Raw genomic sequence first — 15424 nt, forward strand, 5'->3', positions numbered from 1 at the left:
GACTTTATGGCTCAAGGGGTAAAGAATCTGCCTGCAATGCAGGAGACACAGGAGACTCAGGTGCAACCCCTGGGTCAGGAAAATCCCCTGGAGGAGGAAATGGCAACCCACTCTAGTATTCTTAGAGAATCTCATGGACAGAGGAACCTGGCAGGCTACAGTCCAAAGGGTTGCAAAGATCTGGACTCAACTGAGCACACACGTGTTTTCTGTTTAATACCCGAATCCTACACTAGATTATAAGCTCCAGGAAAGCAAGGCACTGTTTCATCTCCTCTGTGTGTCTAGACCTTTGTAGTGTTGGAAGATGAAACTCTTCCTATAAGCTTCTTATGAAATTGTGCCATATGTCCATCAGTGAGATAGGTTTATTACTTCTCTTTTTTAAATTATTTTTAATTAAGGATAATTGCTTTACAAAATTTTGTTGTTTTCTGTCAAACCTCAACATGAATCAGCCATAAGTTATTACTTCCTAAATGAAGGATGCAGAGCCTGCACTCAAATCTGGACTGTTTAGAAAACACTCATCTCACCTCTCTCTGCCTCTTTTCTATCAGCTTTCTGTTGTACTGTGAAGTCTAGGACGTGTTACCCAACAGCCCAGCTAGAGTTCAAAAGATGTTATTGTGTCAAATAAGAACACCAAAGCTTACCTGTCCTCAAGGCTTGTTAGGTCACTATCATATACCTTAACCTTTTGGAGTGGAGTGGTGTTTTAGTCTATATGCTCATAGGCATAGGTATTAGTCGGGATTCTCCAGAGAAACAGAAACAATAGTATACACCTGTATCTTTTATCTATATATAGAGATTTTAAAGAATTGACTTCTGTAGGCTGCAAGTCCTGAATCTGCAGGGTGGGCCAGTAGACTGGAGGCCAAGCAAAGAGTGGGTGTTACAATTCAAGTCCAAAATCATCTGCTGCAGAATCCTTCTTGCTCAGAGTTCAGTCTTTTGCTCTATTCAGGCCTTCTACTGATTGGATGAGGCCCACCAACATCATGAAGAACAATCTGCTTTACTCAAAGTTTACCAATTTAAAGTTTAATCTCATCCAAAAATACAGAGACATCCAGAGTAACATTTGCCCAGATATCTGGGCACTGGGGCCCAGTCAAGCTCATATATAAAATGCAATCATTTTAGTGTATAAAATTGTTCCTCTGAGGGAAGGAAAACACTCTAGTGTTCTTTGAGAGTGAAGAGGTCCCCAAACAAAGAGCCTAAAGAGTATGGCTAGGGATAATGATGGCTGTGGAGGAAGGGTTGGCTGTGCCCAGAACCCCAGGGTATCATTAGCCAAGGCAGAAATTAGACAGGTCAGAAGGAATCACAAGAGAGCAAGATGGGATAAAGGGTCAATACAGGGAGAAACAAAAGCCCTCAGCACAGGGAGCAGTGGGCTCTCACCCATCTTTCAGGCCCAGAGGTTTGCTCCATTTGCACTGCCTGTCTGTAGTTGGACTCTCCCCCCACCCCTCTGTATTTAGCGATATGCCCATGGCTCCCTGCCACTAAGCTTATTTGGAAGCAATAGATAAATGTCAGCACTTAGAAGCCATGAAACGTCCTAACTGGCCCCCCTAGACTAATAAACATAAAAAAAATCCTGATTCAGGCAGCTTGATGGGCTCATTGGTGAGAGAGAGATAAAGTTTCCCTTCAGGACATTTATAATTTACATAATAAAAAGCTTTTCACCTTCCAGTCAAGGAGCAAAATTAATTATCGTGGCCCCGTTACCTCTTGGAACATTTTTGCTTAAACTAGCAGGAACGATTTGTGAACTCTTAAATGAGGGGTAGGGGCCTAGGATGGGGTGCTAGTGCAGTTAGGGTTGTGGGGAGGGGAGAAAGGCACCCCACAGCACACTTGCCTGGAGTGGGCAGGATGAGGGTGGGGGTTGCTCTCCATTTAACAAAGACATTTGTGGCCTGACCTGTCCTTTCAATGCATTCAGCACCAAATAATGTGCTAATGATAATGGACTTGGCAATCTGAAGCCTGTAATCACCTCCCCTCGGACAGATGTTGAATGGACGGTCACCAGAAGGGTTGTCTCGGTCATATCCTTCCGTCATGTCTTGTCCTCTTCTCTTTTGGGCACCATTTCAAATAACAAATAGAAAAGCTGGTGTTCCAATGCCCCTGATTCTGAAGATATATGGACAGCCCGAAGTCCTTTGATTAGGGAACCATATCTGATATCCATACGGGGTCTCTCATTCCAAATTCCCTGGACCCTTCAGAAAGCTGACAGCATTAACCTGATATCATTAATTCTCACCACTCTCCTGTGAAGGAAGCAGGTGGCCTGCATTATTTCACATCTTTTACAGATGGAGAGATAGAGGCGAAGGAAGGTTAAATGGTCTGCTTTCCACTGAGGAGCTGGGCACAGAATTCAGTGTCAGGTACACAAGGTTACAGAGTCTCCTGGTAGACCAGAAGGCCCAACTGAGATTCTCTGGGAATTGGGATAAGACCATGGAGGTGAATATGAATACAAGCCTCCTGCCCACATTTTAGGAAAGAAGAACCATTATTGATTTAATTTTTATTGTTATTTCAAAGTAATTATAACACAAGATTACAAAAAGAAATAGCAAAAGATGACATGGCTACAAGTATGGTTTTCACCTCCTTTAACTAAACCTGGTTTCCTATCTTGGTTAAACAGAGCATTGACAGGCCATACTCTTTTTTAAATGCTTTCATTTAAAAGTTCAGAGTCTTGAGAGAAGAGGCTGTGTGGATAGTCAGCCACGTCAGAGACCTTGAGCCTCTCCCTGCCTCTCCTGGTCACTCCAGCTTCCGGGTCTGCTCCCTTGATTGACATGTCTTTGGCCCTTTTTGGAATCCAGTATCCTAAAAGCTGCAGGACACCCCAGTTTTTTGCTCTCCAGGGAATGGTTAAGTTAAAGTCATCTCAAAACCAGTTTTATGGGTAAGGGAGCAAAAATCAGTTAAGTCAGAAACAACTTTATCTCCCCAACTTTTGCTGTGTTATGTTTTATGAATGAATTGACCAATGGAAGTGACAGGATCTAACTACAAGAGCAACTGGGATTTGCAAGGCCTTTTCAGTCTGAATGGGCTTCCTCTGTGGCTCAGCTGGTAAAAGAATTTGCCTGCAATGCAGGAGACCTGGGTTTGATCCCTGGGTTGGGAAGATCCCCTGGAGAAGGGAAAGGCTACACACTCCAGTATTCTGGCCTAGAGAATTCCATGGACTGTATAGTCCATGGGGGTCACAAAGAGTCGAGCAGGACTAAAAGAGTTTCACTTTGATCTGAATATAGGATGGAAACTGTAGACAATATAATTATGGTTCTCCTTTGGAAAACATTGTTTGCTATTTCTAATAAAAATTACACAATGCCCATTTGTGTCCTGAGAGACAGGATATAAACTATTGGGTGAGAACATGGGCTGTGTGTGTTCTGCTGGGTACCTGTAGGTATCTTCCTCATCTGTTAAGTGGGTACTGTAAAGGCACGTACCTTGCAGAGCTTCTGAGGACTAAATGAATCAATACACATAAAACATGTAAGTCACTGCCCAGTACATAGTAAGTACTCAATAAGTAAATGTGTTAGTATTTTAAATTTATAATAGTTGCTATATACTTCTTTTTTTAGAGAGAGAATTTACTTCATATATGGCTCAATCAATAAATGGCTAAATCTCATTTGCATGTTAAGATGACCAAAATAACTAGTTCAGTTGTACGGCAGCCTGGTTATTGCTGGTAGCTTAGTGGCCAGGTTGGATTAATTGTTTAATAATAAGATATTAGTACAAATTGTTTGCAAAACATATGAGTCAGCTCATATAGACCTGACTACTGTGATTTCTTTTACTCATTTATTTATTTATACATGAGTGAATCTAGTCATTCAAAAACCATTTAGCATCTTCTAGGGGGAATGAAGACTGGTAAGATCTGGTTTCATTCCTCAGGAAGTCCTGCTCTGGGAAAGAGACAGACAGGTGACATGTGAAGGGCCCAGTGTGCCCAGGTGATTAGAAGAAATGTTTGTGTTGAGGCTTGATGGAGAAGTGGAGTTAGTCAGGGAAGAAGGGGCATTTCAGGTGGAGAAAAGAGCCGGCACTACCAATATAGAAAAGAAGAGAGTCAGAATGGGTGACCGCAGTAGGGTATGTGCAGGGCAGAGCTGGGGCAGAGCTGCTGGATCCCTACTCCTGCAAGGCCTCCTGTGCCCTGGGGAGTTTAGACTCCATCTTCAAGGCCAGAAGGTTTTGAGGAGTGGAGGAGAAGGGGAGGTGAGCAGGAAGGGGAAGAGTGACTACCTCACAATGAACCAGATTCCTTTCCAGCTCACTTGTAAGCCCTGACACTATTCCCAATCAAGAGGGAGAAAAGGCAGTTATTATAGAAACAATACAGAATGTAAAAGCTCTGGGGGGAGATTCGACTCAATTTTCTTCCCTCCACCTCTTGACTTTTGAGCACCAGTTTCCTAGGAATGGAAGGCATGGCAGGATTTCAGCAGGGCTGGGTCACACTCAGGGGTGCATAAGAAAACATCACTAGGATTGTAGTGTGCATGATGGACTGACACACAGATCACAAACAGATGAGCATGTGGTTGTACAAACCCAGGCAGAGGGGCTCAGGTGTGAAGGAAATAGGAAGCATTTAGCAAATAATCACTCATAACGGCCTCTTGGGGCATCCCTGGTAGCTTAGAAGGTAAAGTGTCTGCCAGTAATGCAGGAGAGCCTGGTTCAATCCCTGGGTTGGGAAAATCCCCTGGAGAAGGAAATGGCAGCCCACTCCAGTATTCTTGTCTGGAAAATCCCAAGGACAGAGGAGCCTAGTGGGCTACAGTCCACGGGGTCATAAAGAGTCAAACATGACTGAGCGACTAACATTTTCACTTCATGGCCTCTTGGACATGGAGTGTGAAAAGAAGTCACTTTATCCATTATCCTTAACAAAGGTAGGGATACAGGGGAGGAGGTACTTGTTATTTTGAGGTGCTGGTAAGACTTCCCCATGAATATATTTCAGTATAACTTCCCAAAAAAGGATGTGTAGTTTAGGAGATCTGTCTTAAAATTAGTACTTTTCTTTTGTAGTCCCAGCTAACCTATCGGAATATCAGAGATGACTTCATTAAAAACAAAGAAACAAACTGTCCTATAACTCTTTCATTAGCATTTATAAAAATGCTAATATAAAAAATGCTAATATATTATTTCCCTATATAGAATACATTTGGTGTATTTTAATACCTTCTAAATTGAATTTTCCCTTCCAAATATTATACTTCTCTTCTTGTGCCTACTCCTTCCTCTTTGGAGTTCATAGTTTTCATATTCCAAAAGTTGACTGTTCAGTTTTGCAAGTTAAAGATTCATGGGTTAAAAAGCTTAAAAAAATAAAATAAGGACCTTGTGAAAGTGAATGACAAGATCAAATAAGGGTGGGGGAAAAGAAAAAGATGATAATTAGCAACCCGAAATTAAATTAAACATAAAATAGAGGTTCCCAGGTCAAGAGGGTCTTGGGAAAGGGGAAGAGAAGAGAGACGGAGTGTACTTGTGTTGATGCTCTTTGCTTGTATAAATTTTAGATCAAATTTGGCTTTAGATTTCTGGCAGTGCAGACTCTGGGCAGAATGAGAATGGAGACTTCTTGCTTGCTACTTTTAGCTTTCACCATTCTGCTGGTTCAGACAACAACTTGCCGGGTTCAGTGTACCGCAATGAAATGCGAATCATAAACGAGCAGAGCAGCCCTCGGGGGAAAAGGGGGGCCCTGGATGCGATCCAAGGTCTGTAACACAGAGAAAAGACATAGTTCTTTGTCACACACAGTAGATTCTCCCCGAGGGTTTCAGCGATGGGAATAAAACGATGGGGAGGGGAGTGGTAGTGGAAATCATTACAACGGTTCTGCTCTCATATGAAAAACCAAACAAAAACAAACCCGGGGTGAGTGGGAACACAGGCGAGCCGGAGGCCTCAGCCTCGCAGCCCCTCTTCACGGCTCACTCCATATACCATAGTTATTAGTCGTGGCGGCAGGGCTGCGAGCGCCCCCCGTGACCCTGCGCTATACCTACACACACCAATATTTATCACGCGGGTTGATCTGGGGTGGGGAAACTGCCAAAGAAGTTTGGGCTTATTTTTCAAACATTTTGGGTTCAGAACACGTTTTTCCCAAGCACTTTCCCTCTGAATACTTAAACCCATGCGTATTCTGAGGGAAACTTGATCCACATGTTTCTGATTCATTTACACTTAATTTATCAAATTGTTGTTTTGTAAGAGCCATTTGATGTCCAAGGAGCTTTATGAGGGTTTTTTTTTTTAAACCTTATTTGAAACAGGATGTTACTTATGCCAACAGTGAGGACAAAATGCAGAAGAATGTCAGTCTGAACTTGACCTGGTGACCCGACAGGTTAGTGGAGGTGGGGGAGAGAAGAGGAGTTAAGAAGGACCTCCGTTTGGCAGAACACAAGGAACACGCTCATCTGTAATCAGGATGCTGAACACAAGGAACACAATTGGGAAGCTGGGGATGGGGTTTATTTATTTATTTAACCCAAGCCCCAGCAGTGAGGTCTTCTTATTTAATTTCCCACAGAAAAATAAATGCAGAGAACACCTTGTCCAAGGGAGGTCTTAACCCACCTGCTTGTGATTCTTGGTGGAAGTTACTTTCCAATATATGTAATGAGGGTTCAGTGTCTCTGCTAGTCTTAGGATCTAACCCCTTAGTAGAAAGATTATGATTTTCAAGCCAGTTTGATGTATGATGGCCAAATACCAGTGATTTTAAACAATGTCTGTTTGGTTGGATGGCATCACTAATTCAATGGACATGAACTTGGGCAAACTCTGGGAGATGGTGGGGGACAGGGAAGCCTCGCGTGCTGCAGTCCATGGGGTTGTGAAGAGTTGGACACAACTTGGTGACTGAACAGCAAGCATTGTTTTTAATGTCTCTCAGGCTGGGCTTCATCTGTACATCAGATGCTGACTTCCTCATTGGAGTTCCAAGGTCAAGGACTTGGATTTCTCTAGTGATCTGGCATCTGCATTGTGGGGGTTACTAAGCTTTGTCTTGAGAATCAGATTGCCTTGACTATATACAACCATTCCAAGAGCTTGTTCTAACTTGTTCCTCTATGGCGGAAGGTCAAGTCTAGGCAACTTCTGTATGATGAGTTTCTTGGAATGAAACCCCATTTTTTTTTTGACCCAAACACATACTCCTCAATACTATTGTCACTGTCTTCATTTCAGAGAGGGTGAGCTTGCAGTGTGACAAAACTGTCAGAGGGGTTAAGAAACAACAACAACAACAACAAATACAAAGGGTGATTAGCCACAGCCTAGAGAAATTCTCTTGCTTTAACATAAAGCCTTGGGACATTGATAGTTTGTTTACTGATTTGGGTAAAGGGGGAAAAAAAAGATTTAATCTTCAAACAGATTTGTAAATATGATGAAGGTAATGTCTAGGGTGATCAGCTTTAAAGAAGAGATTTTTTTTACAGTATGTAAAATCTGATCCATGTTGCTGAATCATTTATATTTAATATGTGCATTTTACACATAAGTATACGTTGGTTTCTAGATGTTTTCAGAAAAGAGTGCTTTGAACCCAGGATAGCCATTTGATTGAGACTTTGTGTAGTCAAAAATAAAATAATTACAGGGTAGATCCTGTGTTCTGGCTTTGAGTTCATGCTTGTAACTCATATCCAAATTCTGGGGTCAGCGTGCAATATGCATTTCACTGTCATGACCTTGGTTGATTTTGTCTGAACCAGTGCAACAGAGTTACAAGAAATCAGCCAAGAAGGGCCCCCATGGAGAGGTTATGGGGAACTTTGTTTGTGTTTTTACTGCCAGTACAGGGCTTAGTGGAAACTAAGACTGTGAAGCACTTGTGCTTTGCTTTCTGATGGTTATTCTGTACTCCAGACTTGACAAGTAGTAGATTCAATTACCTTTTGCCCCACATCCCTATTGGTAAAATGCACTAAAGGACATGGGAAAGCAGATCAAGAAAATGACTAAAGATGGAAACCTGCTGTAGTAAAGGATAAGGTAACTTGTGAAAAGTAAAGAGCAGTATTAAAATAAGATAAAATAAATGAGAATTCTTGCTCCATTAGAAGTTATTTCATTAGAATGTAAACTCCATGAAGATGGGAATTTTTGCTTATTTTCTCACTGCGATATCCCAAGTTCCTGAAATAGTGCTTGGCATACAGTAGGCTTCAATAAATATTTGTTGAATAACAGAATGGATGGATGAATATTAGTAAAACTGGGCACAGCAGGGGAGTGATGGTCTGCCGTCTCTTTTCTTGGTCCACAGGCAAAGCAGTGAACTGACAGGTGGGGAACATCGCAGACAGGCAGGTGCCCGTAGAGCAGCACAAAATTCTGGAAGCTGCTGCCCCGGTGGCCATGCTTCCATGGTGCTAGCTAAGAGGCAGGCATGGACTCACCAGTTGTCTAAGGACAAAATGAACAAGGTTTTGTGTGGCATTTCCCCATCTCTTTGCCTATAGCCTTTGGCCAAGTCTCAGAGGCTGTGATTTAATCACTAAATACAAATGGAAGTGATTTTAGGGGCTATCACAAAACTGGTTTTAGGGTGCATATTATTTTACTAGGGCTGCCATAACAAAGTGCCATAGACTATGTTGCTTAAACAACAGAAATTTATTTTCTTACAGTTCTGGAGGCTGGTGGTTCAAGATCAAGGTGTTGATGAGTTTGATTCCTTCTGAGGCCTTTCTTCCTGGCTTCCAGGTGGTCATCTTCTCACTGTGTCCTCACATGATGGGGAGAGAGAGAGAGATCTCTGGTGTCTCTTCTTCTTTTCAGGGGGACATCAGTTCTATTGAATTAGAGCCTCAATCTTATGACCTCATTTAACCTTAATTACGCCCTAAAGATCTTGCCTCAAGTACAGTCACATTGGAAATTAGGGTTTCAATGTATACTTTGCTGGGGTGGGGAGGTGGGGGACACAATTCCTTCCATAACAGAAAGTTTAATAGTTTAAATTCTCAGCTTAAAGCAAAGATTCCAGCAACCAAGGGCATCTCTGAGGTTTTCCCAGCAGTTTTCCTGAAACAGTCATAGTCATTAAAAAGTCAGGACTTTCTCAAGTGTTAAGGTGGTGGCAATGTAAGGCATGTTCTGTGATCTCTGGCTCCTGTTTAAAACAGCATTATTACTATCGAATTGTGGCATCAGCCATACTACAAGATATATATAAAGCCTACAGCCTGGTTTATGGTTGGAAAGCCTTTGCAACAGGCATATGAATTAGGAAAAGAGCCTGTCTGTTTCTTTATTCATTTATTTTTAAGGGCAAGCTATGTACTGGAAACATAGTACTCATGCTTTCAAGTTCTTCTGCAAACCACTGCAAATTCAAATTATTTACCAGTTATGTCAGTATTCTTGGGGGAATTTCTGTTCTCTTCAATGTTGAAACTCTCGCCCTAGAAATTTGGAACTAGAAGGACCCTCAGACAAATCTGTATCTTCATTTTTATTAACTATGCCATGGAGACAAAGAGAAATCAAGAAACTTAATGAATGCCTTGAGACCAATCAGAGACAGAGTGGCAGGGTTCCCCACAGAGTGATGCAACAACTTCAGCAGCCTGATAGTCAAGAGGTCCACCCACTTCGCCTAGTGTTTGGTCTTGGGCCTCATTTAATTAATCAGTGAACAAGTATTCAATGAAGATATACTTTACACTCTACACCAACAGACAAAAGCATAACATTCTGTCTCAAGGGATATCCAGTCTGGTTTTGAATGACTAGGCTAAAATTCAAGAAAAAGAAATACAAGAGCAAATACAAGTTCACAGAAGCAGCTAAAATGCTAACAGGCTTTTAAAGACAGCTTCTTTTCCCTGGAGTGAAGGCCTCTGGGGTGAGATCTGGAGTTGAGCTCAACTTTGTTACTGATTGAGTAACCTGGAGCAGTCATGGGCCTTTCAGAGCCTGTTTCCCTTCTGAAAATGGGAAACTGCAGGGTGCGGGACAGATACATTGAAGTTGTGGGGTGGTTGTTGTGCCTGTTGTGGCCACGTGACTGCAGTCCCAACCACAGCTGCCAGCAATATGCCACTCCCTCCAGTGATGGAACAGCAGTTGACCCCAAGTTCAGTCCCCAGCTGGCCCTCCAGGTAACCTCTGGAGGCTGCTCCGTTATTGGGGAATAAATCATATTCCCAACCTTCTTTATAATGCTCTCATTTTCCTCCAAGAACTTGCCAGGTGGATTTTTTTCAGATTAGTTCTTCTGTGATCCTCCTTCACTGCACTATAAATATTTAATTCTTCCCCCTCCTCGGGCTTCCCTCCTAGCTCAGTCACTAAAGGATCTGCCTGCAATGCAAGAGACCCAGGTTCAATTCCTGGGTCAGGAAGATGCCCTGGAGAAGGAAATGGCAACCCACTCCAATATTCTTGCCTGGAGAATACCATGGACAGAGGAGCCTGGCAGGCTAATGTCCGTGGGGATGAAAGAGTCAGACATGACTTAGCAACTAAAGCACTATCCCCTTCCTTGGTGAATTGGAAGAAAGCTTATGCCTTGTTTTTCTATTTCCATTGTAATGAACTTTTTTTCCTGTTGAATATAATACTATAGGTCCTATACTGTAATGTTATAAGAGAATATAGAGACTGTGTGGAGAATCTTTACGTACAGATCCTTTGGGTACAGATCATTTATTTACCTGTTCCATGAACTTGAACAGATTACTTAACTTCCATGTGCCTTTATTTCCTTGTTTGTAGAATGGAAATGATCATATATTCATATCACTGAGCAAGCTAATCTGTGGGAAATAATTAGTGTGAAGCCTGGCATATACTAAGCGCTCAAATATTAGCTATTATCATTATTAACATTATCAAGATATTAAAGAGGAGATGAAATTACTTTGTATAGGACAGCTTTGAATAAAGAAAGAAGTTAAATGAAGAAGGAAATCTCAGAACAAATTCCCCAGGCATTGATAAATCCTGGGGAGTAAGGATACTTTGGGTCTCCTGAAGAGTTAATAGGGAAAGAGAAGGAGAAAAATGCACAACGTTGCAGTAAGAGGAAAGAGGTACCCAGAAAGTTCCAGATATAGAAGGAGCAGTATCTAAACCTTCCTGGGGGAAGTTAGAGAAAGAAGCATCTTCACAGAGAAACAGCTGACTTGAGGCTTGAAAGAATGGTTAGGAGGTGGCCAAGTGGACAGAGAGGTCCAAGGATGCTCCAGGCAGAAGGACCAGTATATTTAAAGACACACAGGCATAAGATAACAAGATAAATTTAGGAAATAGCAAATATTTGTTTCAATTGTAGGCTGCATGGAGGGTTAAAAAGAAGCTGAAGGTGAGCAAGAATTGGTTTATGAAAGATTTATGTGCCAATTAAAGAACCTAGAATTTTTCATTAAGCCAATAGTCCCTAAACTGTGTTCCCCATATTCTTTGATCTGTTAAAAAATGTTCCAGTAATACTATTGCGTGGCTCAATAAGTTGGAGAAATGTTTGTTCCAACAAAATTAGTCTTTCTTACTGTTGGATTTTTCAGAGCTATTGGTATTCCCACAGTGCAATATAAAATGAAACTTTCTTTAAACTGATTTGATTTTAGAATACTTTTCACACTGAGCACCTTTTACTATCCAGTTCCAAAGAATAATGAAGACTTTTCAGAGGGGAGTGACATGATCATATTTTATTTAAAGTTAATATCTATGAGAAGAAAGATGTTTTGAGGGAATATATGATTTGTTCTCTAAGTATAATAATTTTTCTGAATTTGGGCATAAAATGTCACTTAATATGGAATTAATTCTTATTTACAAAGCATGGTGGTACTTTGGAGGCCAGAACGACTTCCTACAAGGAATGTTATCAATGAACGGAGTGAATATTTAATAGAATTTTTAGATCACCACATGCAGCACATTGCTATCTAAACTTCCACAGGTTGGCAGGGGAAGTTTGGAAAGCAGAGCTGCGTGTCAACTCCACAGATGTCTAAAGCGGAATGAGCACAGGGTCTGTTCCACCTGCTGACTGCATGGTCATGAGCAAGCTATTTTATCTTTTCAATTCCAAATTTCCTAACTCGTAAAGGGCTGAGGTGTAATACCTTCCTCAGAGAGTTGTATTTATAGAACAGTATTAAAAGGACAATCTATATGAATAACTGGTAAACACTGCCCACTGTTACAGCGGGTACTCAGGAACTGAATCTGACCTGTGTGTCCGATGTCCCCTCAGCAACCTGCCCACAAGTTTTCCTCCTGGAGTCTTTGCTCTGAGAGCTTCCCGGCAGGAAGGAAGCTGGGGTGGGGCCACACCCTGGAGTATCCTTAGAGTGCTCTAATCCCTCCTAAAGTTCTGAGTCCCCACTCCTGGGCTCCACACCCTTTCCCTGGCTACTCTATTGTGGTGCTCAGTTTAGGAGGAAAAGATACAGACAGAAAATTAGATGATTAAGCTCCTTCTGTGAGCTCTTTGAGAACTGTCATCTTGAATTCTCTCTCTAGCATTTGAGGCTGTGACTGGCTAGAGTCGAATTATAAACTATCAAATTGGTTTTTACAGAGTTTTCTCTTTTCCGTGCCCCTGTCCATCTTAAAAGCCCTCCCAGTCACCACAGTGGCTGTCTTTGTTTCTCTTATCTTTTCATTTAGGTGGATTTCTGCCAGGGGTGGTAGTTCATCATAATGAGCTGAGAATAATAAAATAAACCAAGTTGTCTTGCAATGCAATAGTGATGCTTGGCAGTTATAATACTTCTGAACTCAGCTGTCAAGCTAAGAACTGAAGAAAAGTTGAAAGAATCAAAATGAATTTTCCCTTTATACAGTGGTGGTTTTTCCACCCTCACATGTACTTTCGGGAGGTAATGCGGCCTCTTGCCAGCAGGGGGCAGTGTTCATCTTTAAATGATGTGCGCCTGGCCAGCCCGGCTCTCAGAGCCCGCAAACACCCTTGTCCAAGAATCCCACGCTCTCCAGAGCAAACATTCGAAGTTCTTCCTAAACACATATTTCCTGAATACAAATCTTATGGTTTGGTAAGTCTAGATTCGTTCTGAGTTCTGCCATTAAAACAAAAGCATTTCCATAAAATGGAAAGTCAGAGCCTTTATGGAAACATGCAGCCTTATCTCATTGTGAATAATGTTTTCATCATTTGGGGTTGTTGGGATGGTCCCAGGATAACTGAAAATCACTCTAGTATTATCATGGTAGCTAAGCTGGGTTTTCTGTTTTGATTTGATTTTTTGTTTTTATTGTAGTCACTCTGAGGCTGTTCAAACAAGCAAGAGACAAATGAAACAACTTGCTACCATTCAGCCAGTCTAAGCACTCAGCCCCGGAGAAGGCAATGGCACCCCACTCCAGTACTCTTGCCTGGAAAATCCCATGGATGGAGGAGCCTGGTAAGCTGCAGTCCATGGGGTCGCTAAGAGTTGGACACGACAGAGCAACTTCACTTTTACTTTTCACTTTCTCGCATTGGAGAAGGAAATGGCAACCCACTCCAGTGTTCCTGCCTGGAGAATCCCAGGGACGGGAGAGCCTGGTGAGCTACCGTCTATGGGGTCGCACAGAGTCGGACACGACTGAAGCGACTTAGCAGTAGCAGCAGCAAGCCCTCAGCCCAGGCCTCTTTACTCTTGCAAAGAAGCATATTCCTGTTCCAGAGCAGAGGTGAATTGGTCACCTTTACTAACTTGGATTTTGAATGAAAGTACTAGAGTCAGGATATATGGCAAATCAACTTTTAACCAATGATGTAATATACAGCAAACCCAATATGCTCTAAGTTTTGCCCCTAAAACGGCTTCTGAAAGTAAAAAATGGCAACATTCATTTGTCTGCCTGTCCCTGCTTTAGCCCCTGATAGCATTCCTACTCCAGAGTGGTAGGAGATAGGTAAAGAGGGAAGGTTACAGTCTCTAGTGGCCTGGAGAGACTAGCATTGAAATAAAGTAGCCACACTGCTTCTAACCCTGAAACCGGACTTAAAACACACAATCTCTGTTTTTATTAAAATAAGAAACACACATTTTAAGGAAACATTGAGGATTCTTTTTCCAAGTTCTTAAAATTTTTTTTTCTTCCTTCTAAGACATGGTTTCTAGTAATTTTCCCATACCAATTTGTGCTTCCTGTAACTGATAGTTTATTGCAATGCCTGACACATTTTATGGTACTATTACAAAATTTAACTGAAATATACGAGAATGGTGTGTTTACAAAGATTGTGCAATCCTCTAAGTTAATAGAAACAAAGTTCCTTTGGAAGAGTTAAGTGGGTTTTAAGCTACAGTATCCAGAGAGAGACAGACAGACAAATAGATAATTTAGCCCGTCTGTTCTTCACTTTTGCTTTTCTCAGTTACCATCAGTTATGGTTGAATTCAGTGTGCATGCTACAGCAGCTGTGTGTTGAAACCAACTTCCATTAATAGTTAAGGAATTTAAAGCTCTGAGATTTTTGGACATCCAGAAACAGAATGAATCGTTTGACCTTGAATTATATGTCACAATCCCCTGTTTCAGCATAAAGGCTGCATATGTACATGTTTAATGAATAAGACCCTTAAGGTTTGCAGAAAAAAAAAGCAACACCCTAGATTTATATATTCCATTAAACATGATCTTCACAGGCTAATTAGTTAGTAATTTCACCCTTGCTTGTAATATAAACCATTTTATGCTCAATAATAATAAAATCTATGTAAACCAGACTCTTTATTAATAAACATTATGTGCTTCTGGCTTTCAAATAAAATAATGCTTTACGTGCTTTTCTCTATATCATGCTTAGACTAATCACACAGTAAAAATCAAACAACTGAAACAGTGTTTTTATCCCCTGCCATAGAAAACTGATAGAGACAACGTCAAGGGCTTAAGAAATGAGATGTGAACTAAAGAAGCCTGGGATGGAGAACAGAAGACTCCAAATCCATTTTTTTAGTGTTTGGTATCAAGATAATTTTAGGCTCTTAAGACTGTTCAAGGTATGTTTTTGACTAATGGGCTGACATCAGTGGAATCACGGATGAGGGGAACCGGCTCAGAATCGCTGTTTCTCATCAAATCCTCCTGACCTGTGAGGCCCTGGGAGGAGCTAGGTGGAGCCTGTCTGTGGCTCTGTTTTGTGACTCTGTATTGTGAGCAGCTGCTGCCTTCTGAGGCAGCTCCCCCATGGACAATAACCACAGGAAAACTTCTACTTCAGTTACAAGTATCATACCAGCTGAGCTAGTCAGCATTTTATTAAAATCTTCTAACAGAAAATCTCTGGTTTGTGGAACGTGCGCTACCCTAGAATCTTTTTTTTTTTAATCTGCTTATTTTTAAT

General features: G+C 41.5%; 1 protein-coding gene across 1 annotated transcript in view; it reads left to right on the forward strand.

Annotated features, from left to right (window-relative positions):
* The window catches only part of FTCDNL1 (formiminotransferase cyclodeaminase N-terminal like), a 118026-nt gene extending 103258 nt beyond the window's left edge, over positions 1 to 14768 (forward strand). The window contains exon 6 of the mRNA XM_070388643.1: positions 13347 to 14768. Within this exon, the coding sequence (XP_070244744.1) occupies positions 13347 to 13384 (38 nt within the window). The 3' untranslated portion in view covers positions 13385 to 14768. The remainder of the gene's footprint in view (positions 1 to 13346) is intronic.
* Positions 14769 to 15424: the final 656 nt, after the last annotated feature.

This window comes from Bos mutus, chromosome 2 (genome assembly GCF_027580195.1).
Source record: "Bos mutus isolate GX-2022 chromosome 2, NWIPB_WYAK_1.1, whole genome shotgun sequence".
Taxonomy (NCBI): Eukaryota; Metazoa; Chordata; class Mammalia; order Artiodactyla; family Bovidae; genus Bos; species Bos mutus.